The sequence below is a fragment of the Trichomycterus rosablanca genome, chromosome 25, assembly GCF_030014385.1.
Source record: "Trichomycterus rosablanca isolate fTriRos1 chromosome 25, fTriRos1.hap1, whole genome shotgun sequence".
Lineage (NCBI taxonomy): Eukaryota > Metazoa > Chordata > Actinopteri > Siluriformes > Trichomycteridae > Trichomycterus > Trichomycterus rosablanca.
This window is the reverse complement of record NC_086012.1, coordinates 2,138,281-2,159,874: the sequence shown is the minus strand read 5'-3', so window position 1 is coordinate 2,159,874 and position 21,594 is coordinate 2,138,281. Positions and strand designations below refer to the sequence as shown.

The following is a 21,594-nucleotide window of genomic DNA, read 5'->3' as shown; positions in this document are numbered from 1 at the left end:
GTTGGAGTCCTTTCTACTGGCTTTAGGGATTCTGAAGTGCTGTTTCAACCCATTGTTTTCCTTTTGTCAAATACACAAGGCCTTTGGCCTAAAGGAAGTATTGAAATTTTTATTTAAGGAGATGTGAACAAAACAATAAAAGTTTTTTGCAGAAATGTATCCTATGTCTGCTTGTTTTTTTAAAGCCTAAATTATAATTATATATTCAAGAAAACTTAGATTATGGACAGAATAGAATATGAAACACAGTTTTGATTTTAGCCATTAACCTGACCTTTGGTCATTGTAAAGTATAAAAGCAGTTCTTGTTATGTTGTAGGTCTTTTTTTTTTTTTTTGGTCCTTTTTAAACTTCTTTTTAAATTAAAGGCCCCTTCAGAAACTTGAAAGATCTTTTTTTTTTACGTATGTCCACGTGGCCTTTAGCTGCCAGTACAGAGAAGTAGTTGTCTTGAAAGAGATTAAAAAACTACACTCACGTACAAAAACAAAAATGATTGGGCTCATATCTACCAACCTTTAACTGTATACTTTCATTCTGGTTTCTCTTTTCTTAATGCCATGGAGAGTGGGCTGAGCCAGCCCTGGGAATTTTGATATCAAGAATTGCCATTCCAGAGAGGAAGCTGTCGTGGTGAGACATCTGCCAGTGGTTAACCTCCCTTAAGCTATTTCCTGCTGATGCCCCTTGTTTCAACCTATTTTAAAAAGAGATTTTAAGAAGTTTAAACCTCCCTGGCTAATATGTGTTTGTGAAGCGTTGAATAAAACATTCCAGATATCCTGGACCATTAGCTTAGAAGAGATAACGTCCCTGGTTCCCACAAGTCTTAGATAATTGGAGAAGGGTGATATGTAAAAATACTCACGCACTAACATATTACTCTAAATAATTAGTTGTACTGATGTAGTTAAAGTAAATAAAATAAAAAAGTTAAAATAAATAAATATTTTTAGGGGTTGTAACAATGTCAGTCTTTTTACTAATCTAGTCTAATTACTAATTTGGTGGCCTGAACATTTCTACTACTTGTAAGTCAAATTAAGAACAGAGTGAAATTAAATTTTTGTGTTTAACGCTACACAAAGTTCATTTTTATAAAAAAGTGATTAAAAAAATGTAACACATCTGGAGTCATGTTACCTACTATTAATTACCACAGATCTGTTATTACCCAGCTAACTGGGAACGTTCCCTCAACTTTCACTAACGTTATGTAAACGTTCTCCTAATGTTATGAGCAAACGTTCTCACCATAACGTTAATAGAACGTTCTGTAAAAGTTACATGACATTGATAAATATTCAATTCAATGTGTAACGTTATATGAACATTCTTTTAACGTTTTTTGTTTAAACAAAAATGTAAAGGAGTATGTGTGATATTGTTTGGACACATATTAGGCAAAATTTTCATCTTAATTGCTCCAAAACAAGTTGTATTTTATCAAGTGTAACCCACATTACACACTACAACTCTTATACTGACACTTTTACCCTTTATTACATAATAAAAAATAGATTTAGCATTTAAAGTATTCAGCATATTAATAACTTCAATAGCTTTTTACATATTTATCAAATTGCTTTTATTTTATGAAGGGAAAAGCAACTATAACTTTATTAAATATCCCTGGTTGACAGAACTATGACCAGATCCGATCAGAACTAGCAGCGATTGGTTTATAGCCTCATGGGCGGATGTTTCACCTTCTCGCCCGAGCTGCAATGGCGGAGGTCGGTCGTGATTTAAGAGCCGGTGTTTTTGTTTTTAAAAGCTATTATGTTTTAAATGTAACAGAGAATCTGTGTGTGCGGTTCACTCCGACATTAAATAACAAGAGTGTATTTAAAGACGATGAAGAAATAGTTAGGAAACGTTGTTTAGAGGAGCCGGTGAAGCACCGCAGTGACAGTAAACAGAACGAATCAAAACAATCCCCAGTCTTCTATACGTTCGCTCAGGATTCGACTCATTTGAATCGGTTCGGTTCTGTTCGGTTCATCGGTACCAGCAGAAATGCTCCTGTATGCTCCCATCACCCCGGACTGTGCAGGACTTTCAGTACATTACAGTCACCGAGAGAGGAACCGCAGAGTTCTGCTCACACCGTGTTCACAAGCCGGTCTCACAGCTACAGCACGAACGGTAAACCGGACACCCCGCTGTACCGGACCAGAACCGCATATTATGATATTCTACAGGTATAAAAACATCCTAATGTGTTCATTATTTACTGACCATTTTCAAAAGAGTTCAGAGAGCTGGTAGAGTGTGTGCCACGAAACAGCATGGAACCTGGACCCCCCTTTCTGTATGGAGTTTGACATGTTCTCTCCATGTCTTTCATCTGGATCCTCCGGTTTCTTCCCACCTCCTAAAAACATTCAGAAGTTGCAGAATGACTCAGATTGTCGTTTTGATTTTAAATAATTAAAAAAATTCCCTGCTTTAAGTACCACCGCTGTCACGATGCCACTATTGGGCCCCTGAGTAAGATTCTTAGCTGCCAGTTGCTTGCCATGTATTCATAACTAAGTCGATTTAAATAAAGCATCTGCTGAATGCCTTAAATTTAAGCCCTTGCTTCTTGTTACTGTTTGTAATGAGTTTGAATGTGTTCTCCCCTGTCCACATGGGATTCCTTGGGGTGCTTCATAGTGTATTGGTGTGAGTGTGTGTATGTATTTGGGGCTTGCCCTTCTTTTAGTGATTTCCTTCCACCAACAACATATCTGTCGATTTTAAATGACTCAAAGGAGTTCTAAAGATGGTGTTTAAATAAATCAGTACCATCACTCGAGCTTAAAAACTAGTAGAAAGTGACACAGAGATGTTCAAAAGACATAAAAAAGCTTAACACACAACCAGAGGGCTTTAAACAGATCCTATGTTTCATTCTGCAGGTTTCCCCAAACGCCACTCAAGCCCAGATCAAGACTGCGTATTATCGGCAGAGCTTTCGGTACCATCCCGACAAGAACGCAGGCAGCGACGAGGCCGTGCGCCGATTTACAGAGATCAGTGAAGCCTACACAGTTCTGGGCAGTGTAAGCCTGAGGAGAAAGTACGATCGGGGTATACTGAGCCTGTCTGACCTTCAGAGCGCCGGTAGACCCTCGACCCGCAAAGACAAAGCACCTCCTCGAACCACGGCCAGCTCCGAAAAGCACAAGCAGAGATTCTCGGGCACGAACTCGACGACAGGAAGTGGAAAGACGATGTTTGACTTTGATGCATTTTACCGCGCACACTATGGTGAGCAGCTGGAGAGGGAGAAGGTTATGCGCCGGTGGAGAGAGTTACGCAGGCAGAGCCAGCAGGAGAATTTCCAGAAGTGGAAGATGGAGAAGCTGACGGAGATAACGATCACTGCTATGCTTGCTCTAGGGATCGCCATTCTGTTCAGCCTAAAATCCTGAGATTACACTAAACTCCTAACTTATTAATTACACCTAATAAACGTACTACAGCATGTAGCGGACTTACAAATGTGACCATATACAGTCCAAGCAATTGAGGTTTAAGGGCCTTACTCAAGGGCCCGATAGTGGCAACCTGGTAGATGTGGAGCTTGAAGCTAAGCTACCTGTCATTGTTTCCATTTTATGAACTTTGATTGCTCATAGCAGGTACACTTACTACCTAAGTGCACTTTAGAGGTACTCTGTATGGCCAGAAATATTCCAAAACCATGTGCAGCTATAACAGGCTTTACTCTTCTGACAGGGCTTTTCACATGAAATTGGAATGTTTGGAAATTCATGAGGATTTTTCAACTCATCATCAAGGTGTTCAGTGGTGTTGGTCAGCCCACACAAGCTCGCAGAGGAGGACAATCATACTTAAAACAGAAAGACTTCACCCAGCTGTTGCATATCATTAGTTTTAAGTAACTGATTTTATACACCTGTTAGGAATTGGTGTGATTATTAGATGTGTCTACATTTTATTGGCCACATTTGATTTCTGACAGTAACCCATCAGTTTGTGATGAGAACAATAAATTAATCTGAAGGTGCTAGTATTGAGGAGGGTCTCTTGAATGATTCTTGAATTTCTTGAACGATTGGTGGTGGGGTGTTGGAGCTCCCTTTGAGAGTGAATAAAGAAAGTGTAGATCTTATTTACTGTCTGCACTCCATAACTTTCTATAAAGGTTTAATAAGATTACCACACATCCAGGTTTGAAACTCAAAAGCTGTGCTATTGATTGGCCTGGCATCCACACAGACTATGTTTTTTTTTTTTCTTTAAAAAAGACTTCAGAAGGGCAATATGAAGTGAAGATGTTCCTTAATTAGGATTCAATTATTTCTGCAGTTATATGTTGTTGGCCACTTTGAAGTGCCCTTAAATCTGCCTACAGTCATGAAAAAAAATAGAATCAAGGATTAAAAATGAAGGATTTTTACTGTAATGGAAAGTGAAGCCTGATTATGAATGAATGAACTTTACTGATCTATTTATGTAAATATGCAGACAGTGTGAAGAAGTATTTACCAGTAAACCATCAGGTATGTATTAACCTCCAATAAACACCAGAATATAGAATAATAAATATACAGAATAGTCATGGGTGTATGCAGTATATACTTTAGTAGTATGTACTATATATTTGGGTAGAAAATGCTTGAGTATTATGCAGTTTGTACTATATACTTGATCAGTATACAGTATATACTTAAGTACTCTGCCTTATTTACTTGAGTAGTATGTACTATATTCGTGGGTAGTATGCAATGAATACTACAAAAGCCTATTTAGTTCAGTATGGAATTTACCAGTATGGTACCAGTTTAGTGACCAAATAGCGAATATGAATGATAATGGTGACATCTGTTGGTGGGATGGTGGAATTGCACGTTTTTAATTCTGCCATCCACACAAAACACCTCATTGTAATAGATTCTGATTTTATAACAGACCGTTTAATGACACGAAACACGTTAAATTAAATGAACACGATTTTTTATGATCACATTATTAAACCACAGCATTCCTCTTTAAGAAGTACTCATGTCGCGTGGATCTGACGTCATCGCGCAGGCCACGTGGGTGCACAGTGTGTTGTTTTGTGCTTGTTGATTCTATTAAATCAGCCGACAGATTATTAGTGATCCTAACAGATCATTTGGGAGCTTTACTGATCTGGTTTAGTGGAACTTAATCAGAGTAAACATGTCCTCTAGCTGTCGCAGACCGGAGCACATGGCACCTCCAGAGGTGGTGAGTAAATCCTGGGTGTTTTGTGGGCAGATCTGTTGGGATCTTCAGCAGTCTCAGGAGTTCATACAGTCAGGATGGAAGGGTGGAGGTTATAGGGTGACCATATTATGGGGTTTTTGGGTTTGGGTAATCATGCAACCATGTTATTTAAATGTTATAAATGTTATAGGCAGTTGTAGCCTAACGGTTAAGGTACTGGACTAGTAATCAAAAGGTTGCTGGTTCAATCCCCACCACTGCCAGGTTGCCACTGTTGGGCCCTTGAGCAAGGCCCTTAACCCATAATTGCTTAGACCATATATTGTCACAGTACTGTAAATCGCTTTAAATAAAAATAAAAGAGTCCTGCTAACTGCTGAAAATGTAAATAAATAATCTGTCTGTCAACCCAAGACTTAGAACTTTACATTTGTACTTTGTCCTTTATAAATATTAAGGCATAACCTTTTATTTAATTTATAAAATTATTTAATTTCATGGCCATATAATAATCCAAATGTCAAATGAAAAGAGGATGTACGGTTAGACCACATTAAATATTATGATTGTGTGTTGTGAGTTTGTTTTGCTTAGTGCCTTTGCTGATATAAGTTATTATGGTAGATATTAGTAAATAATACAATGCAAATGCATTACAGTACAATTTTTGTGTGTGTAAAGCTGTAAAAACTCACGGTTAACACACTGTTAATGGCATAATTCTAAACAACTTCATGCATTGGTGGAGCGCTCTGGAGCCAGTTTCTTGTAAAAGCTTTTTTGTAACTTAAATCACCCAGCAAACTGCAATTATTCATTCATTAAGAATTTTCCTCTTTGTGTTTGTTTTATCTCTGTATTTACAGTTCTACAATGAGAAAGAAGCAAAGAAATACTCTCAAAAGTAAGTGTTTAATCACATGTAAAAGAATGCAAAAAAATGAATTTAAAATGCCAGTTAAAAGGTCATATCTCAGCTCTGCTATCGTCTGGCTGGGCGCCTACATGCAGACATGATTGGCTAACATCTGCCGGATAGGAGGACAGAACGGATACGGGGTTGCTGGCGCTTGCACAGAGATGGGGAATAATGGAGATCAGTGTGTGACTCTCCGTACTCAATACAGATCCCTGATGTTGTGGAATGATGATTTAGAATAAATATAAATGAAAATAAATTATTTACTGTACTTGTTGCTACGCATGTGGTGGTTTAACACGGTTTTTGTCCTGTAAAGCTCTCGCATGATCGAGATCCAGACTCAGATGTCAGAAAGAGCGCTGGAGCTGCTGAGCCTACCTGAAGATCAGCCGTGCTATTTGCTGGATGTCGGGTATGTACCTGCAGGACACCGGAGTTTCTTTAGATCAAGATTTTCTTCATGTATTTATAGAGTTTGCTTTCTGCACAGGGGCACAGTCATTCTGGGACAGGGAAGGGTTCCCTAAACTGTTGGAAGCATATTGTTACCTTTATATAATTGATTTATTACATCTGTTAGCAACTGTTGTGGAAATGATTGTGTGTTTAATAACTGAGGTGATTTTTACTGTATCCTGTATCTCCTCAGCTGTGGCTCTGGGCTCAGTGGTGATTATTTATCAGAAGAAGGACATTACTGGGTCGGTGTGGACATCAGCACTGCCATGTTAGGTAAGTATGCCAGTATTGAGCAAGCTATAATTGTACACTTTTTTTTTTTTTTTTTTTTTTTTTAACCATTATTTTTCATTTGTTTGTCAGATGTTGCTATAGACAGAGAAGTTGAAGGAGATCTTGTACTAGGAGACATGGGACAAGGAATGCCTTTCCGACCTGGCACTTTCGATGGCTGTATCAGGTAAAAAAAAAACAGACCCTAGAAATAGACCCTGGTGTAAAATGCATATGTATTTTAAATTCACAAGCTGTTGTTTAATAATGAAATAAAAATGATCAATGTCTCATGTTCTCAGTATCTCAGCCTTGCAGTGGCTCTGTAATGCAGATAAAAAGACACACAGTCCACCAAAGAGACTCCACAGCTTCTTCAGCACACTGTACTCCTCACTGGTAAAATCTCTTCTAACTAACATCATAACTAACATTATTTATTATTTTTGCTGGATTGCTTAGTACATTTTGCTTTGTTATTGGATTATTTTAGGTAAGAGGTGCCCGTGCGGTTTTCCAGGTTTATCCTGAAAATTCAGAACAGGTAATCTAATGCAGGTAAACACTAACACATTCTGTTCCGAGTACCGTGCAGGCAGATCTTAAGCTTGTTCTCTCTTTTAGCTGGAGCTGATCACAACTCAGGCCATGAGAGCAGGGTTCACAGGAGGCATGGTGGTCGACTACCCCAACAGCAGCAAAGCCAAAAAGTATGTGCTGTTCATTTTACAGTTCAAGTCACATACACATGGTTTATGGTGGTTTTAAAATGTAAAAAAGAAATATTTTTTATCTGTTGGGTGAGAAACATATACATCATTTAAGGGATGTAATTAGGGCTAGTTTGACTGTTTTTCATTACAGATGACATGACTCTTACCAAGGTTGGAATTGAAAACCTGCTCCTCTTCATAGTCAGGTGTAATCTGAAACCCACCACCAGGTCTGATATGAACATGATTGACACTGTCCACTGTTAAGCTTTTATTTCTGGCATGACAGCCTTTTATCTTAGGTTGATATAAAGCTTGCTTAACTGTGGACAGAGTCACTCATGTTTAAGTATAAGCAGACAATTTGGATTCTTCCTGACTTTGTCAATAGACCACTGCCTTGTGTACTTTTAAATATGTTCAGTCAACCTAGCCTTATTTATACGGGCACAGAGAAGTCACCAGCTTTTAATAAAGTTTATTATTATTTTTGTAATCTCATGCAACTCTTAATAAAGAAGTGCAAATAAAGAAGTACAAAAGCATTGTAATATATACATTTGCCTTTATTAAAACCATTCTAACATAAGTCATGCTTACTTATCTGAGTGACTGTTTTTAAAGATTCTTCCTCTGCCTGTTTGCCGGCGTGTCCGGTGTCCTGCCCAAGGTATGTCATTCATTTCACATTCTGTATAATAGAGATAGTAACGATGAACTAAAACTGATACCGGGGTCGTCGTTTGATTCATGCTGTCTGTTTAAAAAGGTCATTTCAATTAATTTCCTCTCAATATAAATTAAAAACAGAATTGTGTATCACACATTTAAGCAAGGTTGACTGTGACTAGTGCTGAATACTGACTCCATTTGCACACAAGCCTGGGCTCACGGGGAGTCAAACTGAAGTTGATATTATAGGAAATTCCACATATGATGATCTGATAATATTCAGTGGGGGGCAAAATATACTCACTTTAACAAATGGATACATTTATACAAACATAGAGGGATGAATGTAATAACACACCACATCGTTTAGGGTCCCCATAGGTAGAAGTCCAGGGGTGTTAAATCAGGGGAACATGGTGGGATTACTCATTTAAGTGTGTGTCCATTTTTTTTGGCTCCCTTAATAATTAATGGGTTGTTTTTCAGTTAACAGTTAAAGTCAAACTTATAATTTGTTTGCTGTGTTTAAGGGTTTGGGGTCTGAGACTGTGGACAAAGATGTTTCAAATCAGGCCCAGTTCACAGGACAGAGGTACAGTGTTTCACATTCCATTTCTGTTCACTGTGTGTTTCATTTAACAGCATGTAAAGAGCTCCGATTAGTAGAACCTGTGAAAGACGTTCAGCTTTATTGCTGTGATGATGGGTCTTGTCCTCGACTCAGTGCAGGTTTAAAGTCTTGCCTTTTCTGAGTGGACGTGGACCGACAGAGACAGAGGGCAGTAGTTCAGTCGGGCTGTAGACACGCCCTGGCTGATTTTCCTCCCTCTGACATGAATACATCTAACAGTAAAGTTGTTTTGATGAGGTTAAATGACTAAACAAATTAATTACATGTGAAGTCGGAGGCAACCTGACAAACACAAAGAACTCGCGCTCAAAGCTTTTCTGCCCTGGATGTAAGTCATAAGAGAAAAAATGGCATTAAAAAAGTAAATAAATAAATTATTTGAGCAATTTGATCGTGTCTTTCATCATAGGTCTCGCTTCAAAAACATGAAGGGCAAGTCAGCGAAGAAAAGCAAGGACTGGATCAAGGAGAAAAAGGAGAGGAGACGACGCCAGGGCAAGTACGTATTCCAGGTTTTAATGATATTAACCCCTTATAAATGAAAAAATCAACAAGCTTTAATGGTAAAATGTGGCTTATTTGTGTAATATTGAACAGTAAGAGTAGCACGAACATTGTGAACAGATGCAGTTCATTACAAGCGCTGCCTAACATGATCATTATTAATAAAGATGCAGCCAACATCTTAGTGCTTTTCCTGACAGTATTAATGTAGTTATTATTATACAGTATAATAAGCATATGCAAAATATCCACATCACTTAAATAAGATAACTTTATTTTAAAAAATGCATTGTTGGCCTCTAGAGTTCCTCCAAGCTAAACAACATATTAAACCATGTTCTTATGGACCATGCTTTGTGCACATGGGCTGAACCAGGAAAGAGTATTCCTCAACCTGTTCCCACGAACTTAGATGCACCCAACCAGTAGGTGTGGCTGAAACAAATGAATAATTAAGCAGGGTGTCCACATACATCTGAGAATACAGAGTAGATTTGGAAAGTGCTTCATTGTGGCTGTTGACACACACTGTTCTTTTTCAGGGAGGTAAGGGCGGACACGAAATACACCGGACGCCACAGAAGACCTCGATTCTAAAAGCCCCCTGTGGTTTTGGGCTACATCTGGATCAGACCTGTGTGTTCAGATGGACTTGATTTTAGCCGTGTGGATCTGCTCTGGTTCTCTGGCTCATATAAAAGACTTCATACAGCTTTATAAATAAATGTGGCAAAACTAGTCGGGATAAATGAATCATCTGACTGGTTTTATTTACCCTGTAAACAATTTCAGGATGTTTTATTGTAACGTTAAAAGCATAAAATCCTTGTCGTGAAATTAAAATCTCATGCTGCTTTTCTGTTTTGTTTGGTGTTTCCAAGCTAATTATTATTTACTGAAAATGAAGAGTTGGATAATTATGACCGTGTGCTGCTGGTCTGGCTGTAATAGGCTGTGTCTGAGGAACAGAAGGTCAAAAAGGGTTTCCCCTCATTACTGCTTCTACTGCAACTCCCGCTGTCTGGTCAGGGTGCTGACTCAACTTCTGTCTGGTGTAAAGAAGCATCCAGCTACTTCACATGTATAGGGGAATAGGGACTTAAAATGACCAAATTGGAAGAGAAAAGCACACTTAGGTTCAGGATTGAGTCTTAGTTGGTCAACTGATCAAATGGTTGACGATGCAGTGAGGGGTATTGGACATGTTTGGATTATTGGTCTGCATTTAATGCACATTTTTCATTCATTTTAAACACATTTTCATCATCCAATTCATCTTGACAAGGGTTGCAATGAGTCCACCCTCAAAGGAAAACAATGGACCATAAAGTAAAACGGAGCCAATCCATCACTGGGCTTTTCAGATACACTCCGTCACACCTCAGCCAGTCCACCATGTGCTCTGAGTTTCTCCCCATTGTGTTATTATTGATGCGTTGGCGCATCTTTGCATGTGGATTGGCGTCACATTTACCGAAATCCAGACCAATACAAAGCTGTCAGTGGAAATGAGTATAACTGAGCGAATATCGTGCATTTGGGCGGCACAGTGGCGCGGTGGGTAGCACTGTCGCCTCACAGCAAGAAGGTCCAGGGTTCGATTCGCAGGTGGAGCGGTGTGGGTCCTTTCTGTGTGGAGTTTGCATGTTCTCCCCATGTCTGCGTGGGGTTCCTCCCACGTTCCAAAAACATGCAAGTGAGGTGAATTGGAGATACAAAATTGTCCATGACTGTGTTTGACATTAAACTTGAAATTATGAATCTTGTGTAAGCAGTAACTACCTGTCCTGTCATGAAAACATGATGTTAAAATCCTAATAAATAATAAATACATTTACATTTTCGGCTTTTAGCAGTTTTAACGGTTTTATCCAAAGCGACTTACAGTTACAACTGAACATGATTTGAGCAATTGAGGGTTAAGGGCCTTGCTCAGGGGTCCAACAGTGGTAACTTGGTGGTGGTGGGGCTTGAACCTGCAAACTTCTGATTACTAGTCCAGTACCACTGAGCTATCACTGCCCATATGCTGCCCGTATTGTATATTACACGGGTATTATCGCGTAATGGCCTATTAACAGTGAATCACCTGTTGTGACATCTCCACGTTTACTTCAATTACAGGGTTTGAGACACAACCTTGTCCGTGTCCCGCCTTCCTCTCGAACCAGAGCTGAATAAAAAGATCCCACGCTCCTTTGACGCGCCCCCTGCCCACTCCGAACCCACTTAAAGCCCAGTCCCTGCCCACTCCGAACCCACTTTAAGCCCAGTCCCTGCCCGCTCCGAGCCCACTCCCACCCGAAACACACGGTGCGCTCGGATTGTTCTGGGCTGAGCGTGTCTTCTGCACGGAACGCTGCTGGAGGTAGTTCAGAAATATGAAGGACCGCACACAGGAACTGAAGCATGTAAGTACCTGGAATATTTATAACAGGATCTAATGCGACTTTTATTCATGTCTTATGTCGCGTTTGTAGTTGCGCGTCTGGTTCGAGCGCAAGTGGTGCTTAATTATAGGGCGATAATAACGAGTTCTGATGCGATCAGATTTAATTGGAAAATTCAACCTGTTTGTAATCAGATCAGTATGAGACAACGTGACTGATTTATGTGACAGTTTTATACTCCTATTCTCCAGATTTTAACCACATCTATGCGCACATGGCAAAAAAAAAGACCATTTAAAGCAACGTGTGTGATCTGTTTGTCTACAATCTTAATGTGGCTAATTTCGCATTTTGTTCAGTGAGTCGTGCCAAATGACTCGGCTCATTAATAAGAGTCGACACCTTCAGCTCCCAAATTTATTTATTATTTATTTATTAGGATTTTAACATCATGTTTTAAACACTTTGGTTACTCGTAACACAAGATTCATCAGTTTAATGCCACATATTTAATGTCAAACACAGTCCAATTCACCTCATGTGCACATCTTTGGACTGTGGGAGGAAACCGGAGCTCCCGGAGGAAACCCATGCAGACACGGGGAGAACATACAAACTCCACACAGAAACCACATTACCCTCCAGTAAAAAAAATGACACATGCTCCATCTTATTATTATTATGCCCCATGTATTAATTTGTCCCAACCTAAGGGGACGACAAACCCTGGAGAACATTCCCCTACTCCTTTTCATTTATCACTGGTGTGTAAAAATAAATGACAAACCTGCTCAAACAACAGACGTACACTGGTTTATTTACTTATTTATTTTTTTAAATGTAGCCTACCGGAAATGTTAAATCCATCTGGTGTGACCATCTGCTGTGTCTGGACATAAATATGTGCCAGCGTTTTGCATTTGCAGTCACATTTTATTATTATAGCTTTGAAATTTGGCTCAGCAGATCATCTAAGTGTACAGGCATGTTTAAGGTCTGGATCACATTTAAGAGGATCAAATGCAATCATAATGCAAACATTATTTGGCACAGTTTTTATGCCGGATGCCCTTCCTGACACAACCCTCTTATTTCTATCCAGGCTTGGGATCAGCACTGAGAAGTGCCCCTCCCAATGGCTAGGCTGTTTCGGCTGTCAGGAATACACCCCTGAGCCTAGTGTTTAGGTGGTAACGGCCCACTGTGACCCTTATATTAATAAAGGGTAAATGAAAATGAAAAAATATAAATGTTTTTCCATGTTTTAAATAAGTATAATAACTGAATATTGTTTCTGCAATGAATGACCAGTCTAGGTTTATTTCAGATGACCAGATAAAGCTTTGGATACCTCTGTGCTAGAATGATTGCACAGCTCGGAGTGCAGTCTCTGTTTTTGTCTACAGATTTGTAAGATCGTTTGAAAATCATTGACTGTCTGTTTGACTGAACAAATATCAACCATCAGTCCAGTTCTGTCTCACTGATAAGGGGGCAAAAGCAGGTTTCCCTCTGGCCTTTGGAAATCCAAACGGCGCTCTGTTGGCACTGTGACACACATTGATTTTTGAAATGACATCGTGACTGATTTTCCTCGTGGCTGCTGTGTGTTTTTTATGATATTGACTGTTTAGGACAAAAACTATTTGGTCTGTTCCTCCTCGTGATCAAGAGTGTTTGTGTTTTTGTGTTTGTGTGTAAGTGTGTGGGTAGTAGGTGGTAATGTGTAGGCTTTTTGAGTTGGTTAGTGCACTTACTTACATGCACACGAATATTCAAGTATTAAGCAGTAATCTGTGATGTAAAAAAGTAACTGCCCCCTTTCTGATTGCATCTGTTATTGGATATTTGTCATACTGAGAGTTTACAGATTATTTCACAAAATATGGGTTTGCTGTGACCTGGTCTGGACAACTCAAAGTTATTGAGGGAACAATGAGTTTTGCCGTCTACCTAAAATAACCAGTTCATGCTTGAAAACCAGCATCTGTCTGGCTTCTTGTTTTATTTCGTGCAAAAAATAGTGACTGATATGAAAGACTAATATTAAATAACAGATATTTAGTTGCAGTCGGTGCTGTTAAACATGCTGCAAGCATGCAGTCATTAAGGCAATTACATTTTCCACAAGGGTGATTTATGTTTATATGTGTGTACGTGTATGTGTGCTGCTGTCAGAAGCACTGAATGACCTTAGTTCTTGGACGGGACAGAAGTGAGGTGTAGAGGGACCGTGAGACATAGTGACGTGTCTGACAGAAATGGAATGAAGTCATTTAACAGCAGCAATTTATGTAAATTAGTCCCAGGGGGGCAGTTCACTCCTCCTCCCTCATACCACTACAGTTCACTGTAATCTGTCATACTCAGGAGCACAGCAACTACATGATTGTGTCCATTTCTGCTTTCTTCAAACTGTTGCTTTAAAGATGGAAGCTTATAATTTATTTTATATTAATAATTTGTAAACAATTCATCTATTTATTCAAAGCTCCAAATAATTTGGCCTTATAGTGTACAGGTGTCATATGGACTATATTTTTACCCCTTGTAATTGCAGAGCTAGAGAAAATAGCTTGAGTCCAGACGGCTGTTATTTGTAAATACGATATTAATACCATACTGCCGTTTCACAGAGTCTGACCGTCTTTTTGCCAGAATAGCTGTGTAGAGCAATTTCGGATGCAGGATTTAGGATGATTGTAGTAAAGCCTGGTGCCAACTGACAAGTTAATAACAGTTTCATGTCATGCTTCCACACACCACACACCTTTCAGTAGTTGTGATTATTTGCCTTCTAGTGTATTTTTTTTTGCAGGTGGATTCTGATGTGTTTCTTATTCGAGTCGGTGCTGCATTATTTGCATCTAAAATTGTAATTTATAAGCGTGAGCTTTCCTCAAGCCTTAAATGAATTGGTTTAGTGATCCTAGACTAATGGGAGCCATTAGGTGACTGGCGTCCAACTTTACTTGCTGCTGCTTTTTTTGTCTGTTGGTCAGACAAAAAAGTTCTGAGGATGGATGATAGATAGATAGATGGATGGACGGACGGACGGACAGACAGATAGAAATGAATTGTCACAGTCGGTCGGCATTGGTTTGTCTTGTAACTCATTCAAAACGTCTGGCTTATTCAAGTGCCTCTGCCTAAAGTCAAGCGAGCTATTCGCTGGCACTGGCATAATAAACACTTATTTTGATTTGTAAATTTAGAATTTGAAATTAAATAAGAGCTGTGCTGCCTCACATATTCCATGTAGAAAATGTGTGCAGTGTTTTTGTGGTCAGTGTCTGATTCCCTCCATCAGCTGAGCATGAGGCTAAATGTCATACTGTGGAGGGGATGATGGTGATTGATGAAGATGCAAATGCCACAGTCTGGGGTCTTTTTTGCCAGACAATAAGGACGTCAGTGCAGAGTAATTGGATTTGTGTCGCCACACATTTCAGCGCAGGTCTGAGAAACGCTCCATGGAAAATCCAGAGGGAGAGAAAGGAACGGTAAACGACGGAGCATCGCTCTCTCCTCGCCCGCTTTCCATCATTACAGGCCACTACAGGCTTAATGACATTTTCCTCTCAGACTGAAATCTAGTTGCTCCTGTGGGAAAAATAATTCCCTGTTTCCCTGGGCAACTACATTACACGTGCAAAGCGAGATGGCCGAGCTGGTGCAGAGGGACAGGATGGTGAAACACGTTTATCTTATATGTGTGAGGAATTGAAGACGTGACTTTCTAAATCATTTCATGCTTGAGCTGAACACGGCTAATCCTGAACACTCGTCCTGTTGCCTTATCTTTATGGATTTAGCTGATCTGGGTTGAAGGGTGTTGATTGTAGCTAATTCAATTTGCTCTAAGTGAAACAGTCATGACCGCAGGTTTTCGTTTGACCTGTGTGGGCTTGTAGAGGGTCCCAGAGGGTCCCAGAGGGCTTGTAGACGAATGAATCATGTTGCGATCTGTTGGAGATTGGCTCCGCACCACACTTCCCTAGAGCGCTGCAAACAACAGGGAGGGAGTCGATGTCCGCTGGGGCTAAGTGCGGTCTCAGAGCTGCTGAACTACTTTTTCATTAAGACGCAGATAAATGTTCATTCTAGTATGAGCCTAATGATCAGTTAATTACCCTAAGTGGCTGTGTATAGGTTCCAATAAACAGTGATGTAGTGCACTGGCTAATTCAGAAAGTATTTAGATCCCTTGGCTTTTGCACACTTTTACTGTGTTGTGGATTTCTTTTTTAATGAATATAACTGCCACTTGTACCAATCAGACCATATCCCCTTTACTCAACAGTGCCCTTCGTACTCACATGGACTGTTTGCTTCATTCTTACTTCCTTGACCAATGCGACCAATGATCTTGTTGCCCAAAAACCCAATTTGTTTGGACAGCCAACTCTAGCAAGGTTTTACCATTTCCAAATAAATCTATTCCGCTAGAATCTTAGCAGTGCTATTGACAAGACAGGTGTCTATATAGACATGATTGGCTATTTCGGAGGATGACCAAAGCTTTGCGATGGATTGGTGGCTTGTCCCGGTGAAACATGACCCACCATGATCCTGACCAAGTAGAAAATAAAATTTAATAAAAGACAGTTCAATCAAGTAAGAATCATATAGAATACTCAAGGGCCCAACCTATTAGTGGTGGGGCTTGAACCAGCAATCTTCTGATTACTAGTCTAGTACATTAATCGCTGAGCTACCATTGCCTAGAGAAATGTCATTTTGTCATTGTCACACTGAGTCCTGGCACCGCCCAGAAAAGCTTCAGAAAAATGTCACTTCATTCATTTATTTATTTACTTTATTTACTAGCTGGATTCCTGAAGTGTTTGCTGTGTTTAGATGAAGATAAGTGGTGCCCTGTAGAATCAAGAACATAGAAGTAATGTCGTGAATTGGATGTTATTTGTCTCTCAGGGGAAGGACACTGAGGAGGAGGAGGAGGAGGTGGCAGTGGGAATGGAAAAAGGCTTCATGGACGAGTTCTTCGAGCAGGTACAGTTTCAATATTTTAAACACTTTCTTACTTACATCAAGTTATTCTGGTAACTAGAATAAAAGTCAGATAAACGTACACACAGGTGGAGTGAGTGATTGCTGCCATTTCTTTTTCATCTCATAAATAACCAATAAAAATAAACCTGATAAAAATAACTTAGCAGTGCAATACTATTCATACAGAACCACAACCACTTCCTGTTGACTTTTCTTTCATCACCACACAATAAACCAGCGCAGGTTCTTCTGTGAGAACAGTTTACATAATGTGATTATAATGGAGCTGTTTAACAGAGGTGTAAGAGTCTACCTCTAATCTTTATATTGGTAGGTAAAATCTAAATAAACCCGAATTATCAAATTATTATGTTTGATTTTTGGTTCCTGGCCAGGCTTCCAAATATTCAGCATTATTTAACTGTTTTGCATTATCCTGATTTAAATATACCCCCATTTATAGCACTGCATAGGATTCGAACCCAAGAGCTCGAGATCTCAGCCTGGCAACGTACTTTTAAATAGAAACAGTCAAACCAGCCCTATTTATATTACCTTTATAGTACAACAAGTGCATATATGAAATATGCAAAGCCTAGAAATGACTGATAAAGTAACTTGGTATTTTTAGTAGACAGAGAGAACACATGGGTGCCAGTGTGCGCCTGTAGATACGGTTCTTTCGTCAGCTGGGGTCAAACAGTGCATTTATACTGTCCATTCATTCAATGATTCATGGGTAATTGGCAATTCAAGGGTGGATTTGACAGGGTGACAGACAGCAGGCAGACCAGACCAGACTGATCGTCCCTCCCTGATGTTTCCCACAGCTGGAGAACATTTCTGCAATGACGTTTCAAATTAGAATGCTCTCGATTTCAGAAGGGGTTCAGACGAGGCCAGTGCTCGAGAGTTTGTTGTTGTTGTTGAGGGTTTTCTAATTAATGCTCAAGTTGTGTTTACTTTCTACCGAAAGATCTCAGTGTAGGTGCACTCCATGGCTCAGCAATCTGTGTGATGGATGAGAAGCTCAAAGACAAAAATAAACCATTAATTTCTGCGATGGCAGGCTGTTCACTGTAAATACATCTGTTACAGTCAAAAGTTTAGATACAGTTTTATTTGTGGCAATCTCGTAATTCTGCAACTGTTTTTTTTCTGTGACTGAATTGGACTGATTGGACTGCACACTTTTTTACTCAAAATTGTAATGGCAAAATTCTTAAACAATAATTAATTTGGTGGTGTAGAAACTTCTAAAACATTATTACAAAGACTTAGATAGATAGATATTAGATATTAGATGTTATGATTGATAAGGTTGGTGAGTTCTCTTCGCCCATATAAAAAAAAGCTAGTTTGATTGCACCTACAGTCAGGTGAGCTTCATCATGCCTTGAACTTAAATGTGTAGAAACTTCAGCTCCTGCTTTTTTCTTGTCTACATTATAGCAACAAACCTAATGTGCTGATTTTGATGGCGGGGCTTATTTCTTGCATAGCAGTCATTTCAGCTAATGTTTATGTAAAGCTGGCTTGACTGTGAACAGTGTCACCTGTGTCATAGCAGCTTCTTATTTCTGGCAGACCCTGGTAGAACTGTTCTTGGATGACACCCAGCTTTTAGGTTGTACTCAATCTGGGGTTTTACTTTTAGAAGTACAGCTTTATAGAAAGGTAAACAGAAGAGAAATGTTGGCGCTGACCTATTGGTGCCAGCAGGACAGTAAAGCACTTTAATATTGGGAATGCACACACTGCATGCAGAAGAAGACTGCCGTGACTGGTTTGAGTGTTGATTAACTCGCATCGTTCAACGTCTTATTAAATCAGAGCTTTAAGGAGGCACTGGGCTGATAAAAAGATCGATGAGGTGGGCAGATGAGGGCCCGAAGAGTGACTTGCGTGACGGTATGTGTTTATTAGTTCAGGGAAAACTCGATATTAAACCTGGAGTGAGGCAGAAATTTGCGGCTTGGCATATTAAGGGCACAATTTGTGATATTCTCTACACCTGCTCAACACTCACCTCTGTACAATTACCGTTTATTACAGCTGATTTAGCGCTGATTCATTCATCATTTATTTTCATTTAGTTGTGTGTGTGTGTGTGTGTGTGTGTGTGTCTGTAATAACAGGTAATAAAATAATCTCTTTGCGGTTAATTAGCTCACTCTCTCAGTGAAAACTAACCTATTAAGTCTTCTTTTATCATGCCTAATAAATTGGAGAATCCAAAGCAAGAAACTTGAGAATATTACAGAATACAAAACCTCTTCAGATCCTCCAGACGTCCAGGTCTTCTTTTATAGTCTCTTGCTCAAGCTATATATCACCATGGGCTTGAAGGCAGCTGGGCAAGGAAGAAACTTAACACCTTAATGCTTTTTGTTATGTGATCATATATCCTATATGGCCAAAAATATGTGGACACCCGTTCATGAGCTTTTTGGACACTCCATTGCAAAGATGTGGACAATAATATAGAGTTGGCACCCCATTTGGAGCTATGAAAGACTCACCCAGTAGTGATAAGTGTGATTGAGGTCAAGACTTTGTGCAGGCCACTGAAGTTTCTTTGCACCAAACTCATCAAACATGGTACATGTTATTATAGACATTTATTTTTGCACAGGAGTGCAGTCAAGCTGAAACAAAGCTTATAATTTATTTTATATCATTGATATTCAACATCTCTTAACAGTGGGTGAAACTCCTCAACATTTAGTGGATGTCTCAATACATACATATACTGTATATATACTGTATATATATATATATATATATATATAGATGTATAGATACAAAACATGTTAGGTGGATACTGCAACTTGCTTCAAATGCATGCCATGTGTAAATGTCTCTGATATAAAAAATATTGATACTCTACGAGTGCGTTTACGTAATGGCCCATAAAGTACATCAGCTTTCAGATGTTGCTGGAGGCTGGCGTGACGCACCTCCGCATCTCCTTCAGCTCCCAATGGAAACAAACTAATTACCCGTGTATTAGAAATGCAGATGCACTAGGTAGGCTATTAAGAATATCATGAGTGATATTATATGGGGAAGTGACGGTAGGTGAGAAATGGAACGTGATGTGTGTTGCAGGCACACAATAGAAAACTTCCGAAAACTCTATTAAAATCAAAAACTTCCGAAATTTATCTAGTTTGTTTGAATCATTTGCTGGTTAAGCTGGTCCAGTTAGCTGATCTTGTGCTTGTTTAGACTATCTGGTGATGGTTTAGCTCTTCCAGTGCTGGTTTAGACTATCTGGTGCTGGTTTATCTGATCTTTTGCTGGTTTACACTATCTGGTGCTGGTTTAGCTCTTTCAGTGCTGGTTTAGACTATCTGGTGCTGGTTTATCTGATCTTTTGCTGGTTTACACTATCTGGTGCTGGTTTAGGTCTTTCAGTGCTGGTTTAGACTATCTGGGGCTGGTTTAGAGAATCTGATCTGTATTTAGCTGACCCAGTGCTAGTTTAACGAGTATAGGGCTGCATAAGATGGTTTAGTGCTGGTTTATTGGTTACTGGTTTACCTTGTCCAGTTCTGTTTTAGGTGATTCAGTGGTTGGCTCAGCATTTGAGGTACTTCCAGGGTTTTAATTCATCTTAAAAGTCACAGCTTTCCCAGGTCACTGGAGTTCTGCCACACCAAACTCTGACTATGACTTGGCCTTTTATACAGCTTTTAGTAATAGGTGTGGCTTCAACACCTTAAGTGTCATAAAGTGTAGATCTGCATGGTATCACCATGGTACAACCACTTTCACTACCAGAAAAAACTGGACAGAATTTCTTTTTTAACATTTTATTCCACGTTTACACACTAAATGTGAATAATTATTTAATACCAGGAATCCATGATGCGCCTCATGCTCATGAACCTCATGCTACTCATTCCCATCATCTCTCTGAAGCTACGGTACTCTCCTGGTCCAAAGTGCCACATCCTGCCTCGGTGTTGTGGATGTTCATACACGAGCCAGTGCCCGTCCATAACATGGCATGAGTGGCATCCGCTTGACCAGTGGTAGCGATCCATGATGGAGTCGCAGTCGTCACTCACCTCCATCATCTGTCCCATGTAGTTCTCCTTGTCGTAAATCCTCATTCTGTACGAGCCTCTGTGCTGTTAGTGGAAAGAGAACCGTGTAAGAGCATTGGGTATAAACTTTTGACTTTAACTACCGCTATCGTATCGAAAGGCTACGTTAGGACAAAGCTGATCAGCGTACCATAGGAATCATGCGGCAGGACCTGATCCAGTCGTTCATGCCCCAGCCCCACATGCTGTGGTAGTCGGCGTACTCGCCTTTCCTCATAAAATACTGATTCCCCATGAAGTTAGGCCGATCGTACACCATCCAGCAGCCGCTCTCCACCCTGCACGAGTGGCAGCGGCTCATGTAGGACGACATGTCGGAGCAGTCGCTGCTGCACTCATAGGTGCGACCCATGAAGTTCCTGTCCTCGTAAAAGATGACCTGTTCCAACAGACACAAAAAATTCAAAAGAAATAATTAACACACTAAAATATCACATTCTGAAACACGTATTCGGTATGTGAGGTTTGGTACTTACTCTGCCCATGGTGATTCCTGGTTCTGGATTCTTAGAGGCTTCGGTTGTTGGAACAGTTTCCAGCAGATGAGCTGATGCTCTACACCCGGTTTACCCCTGTATTTATACCTGAGCAGAACCAAAACCACAAGCCCCTATTGTATAAAAGCCCTGAGTAAGCAGCATGCCAGAGGCCTATAGACCGCTGAAATGGCTTTCTTATCATTTATACATGCCTC

At 39.8% G+C, this 21,594-nt stretch overlaps 4 protein-coding genes across 6 annotated transcripts in view; 3 read left to right on the top strand and 1 right to left on the bottom strand.

Annotated features, from left to right (window-relative positions):
• The first annotated feature begins 1,709 nt into the window (after positions 1-1,709).
• dnajc30b (DnaJ (Hsp40) homolog, subfamily C, member 30b) lies at positions 1,710-4,027 on the top strand. The gene is made up of 2 exons (XM_062987706.1): positions 1,710-2,204; positions 2,907-4,027. Exons 1-2 carry the CDS (start codon positions 1,728-1,730, stop codon positions 3,420-3,422), a joined length of 993 nt encoding a protein of 330 aa, XP_062843776.1. The 5' UTR covers positions 1,710-1,727; the 3' UTR covers positions 3,423-4,027.
• A 1,048-nt stretch (positions 4,028-5,075) lies between these two features.
• Positions 5,076-10,241, top strand: bud23 (BUD23 rRNA methyltransferase and ribosome maturation factor). Its single transcript, XM_062987601.1, has 12 exons — positions 5,076-5,229; positions 6,075-6,112; positions 6,447-6,542; positions 6,780-6,862; positions 6,953-7,049; positions 7,165-7,261; positions 7,356-7,406; positions 7,487-7,572; positions 8,200-8,245; positions 8,778-8,839; positions 9,288-9,377; positions 9,925-10,241. Exons 1-12 carry the CDS (start codon positions 5,182-5,184, stop codon positions 9,977-9,979), a joined length of 849 nt encoding a protein of 282 aa, XP_062843671.1. The 5' UTR covers positions 5,076-5,181; the 3' UTR covers positions 9,980-10,241.
• A 1,407-nt stretch (positions 10,242-11,648) lies between these two features.
• The window catches only part of LOC134302372 (syntaxin-1A-like), a 31,171-nt gene continuing 21,225 nt past the window's right edge, over positions 11,649-21,594 (top strand). For all 3 annotated transcript variants that reach the window (XR_010007521.1, XM_062987452.1, XM_062987450.1), the window contains exons 1-2: positions 11,649-11,793; positions 16,708-16,785. Coding sequence is in view for 2 of the 3 variants with exons in the window: in XM_062987452.1 (XP_062843522.1) it covers positions 11,764-11,793; positions 16,708-16,785 (108 nt within the window). In the remaining variant the exon portion in view is untranslated. The remainder of the gene's footprint in view (positions 11,794-16,707; positions 16,786-21,594) is intronic.
• On the bottom strand, positions 20,640-21,385 carry LOC134302310 (gamma-crystallin M2-like). Its single transcript, XM_062987369.1, has 3 exons — positions 21,367-21,385; positions 21,031-21,281; positions 20,640-20,924 (listed from the first exon to the last, which is right to left on the bottom strand). The coding sequence occupies exons 1-3, from the start codon at positions 21,383-21,385 to the stop codon at positions 20,640-20,642; spliced, it is 555 nt and encodes a 184-aa protein (XP_062843439.1).

Excerpts from the sequence above, each read along its gene's own strand:
- dnajc30b (XM_062987706.1), top strand. The coding sequence starts at position 1,728 with ATGGCGGAGGTCGGTCGTGATTTAAGAGCCGGTGTTTTTGTTTTTAAA. Across the intron at positions 2,205-2,906 it reads CATATTATGATATTCTACAG|GTTTCCCCAAACGCCACTCA; the intron begins GTATAAAAACAT and ends TTCATTCTGCAG.
- bud23 (XM_062987601.1), top strand. The coding sequence starts at position 5,182 with ATGTCCTCTAGCTGTCGCAGACCGGAGCACATGGCACCTCCAGAGGTG. Across the intron at positions 8,246-8,777 it reads TGTCCGGTGTCCTGCCCAAG|GGTTTGGGGTCTGAGACTGT; the intron begins GTATGTCATTCA and ends GCTGTGTTTAAG. Across the intron at positions 8,840-9,287 it reads GCCCAGTTCACAGGACAGAG|GTCTCGCTTCAAAAACATGA; the intron begins GTACAGTGTTTC and ends CTTTCATCATAG.
- LOC134302310 (XM_062987369.1), bottom strand. Across the intron at positions 20,925-21,030 it reads CCTGCCGCATGATTCCTATG|CACAGAGGCTCGTACAGAAT; the intron begins GTACGCTGATCA and ends TTCCACTAACAG.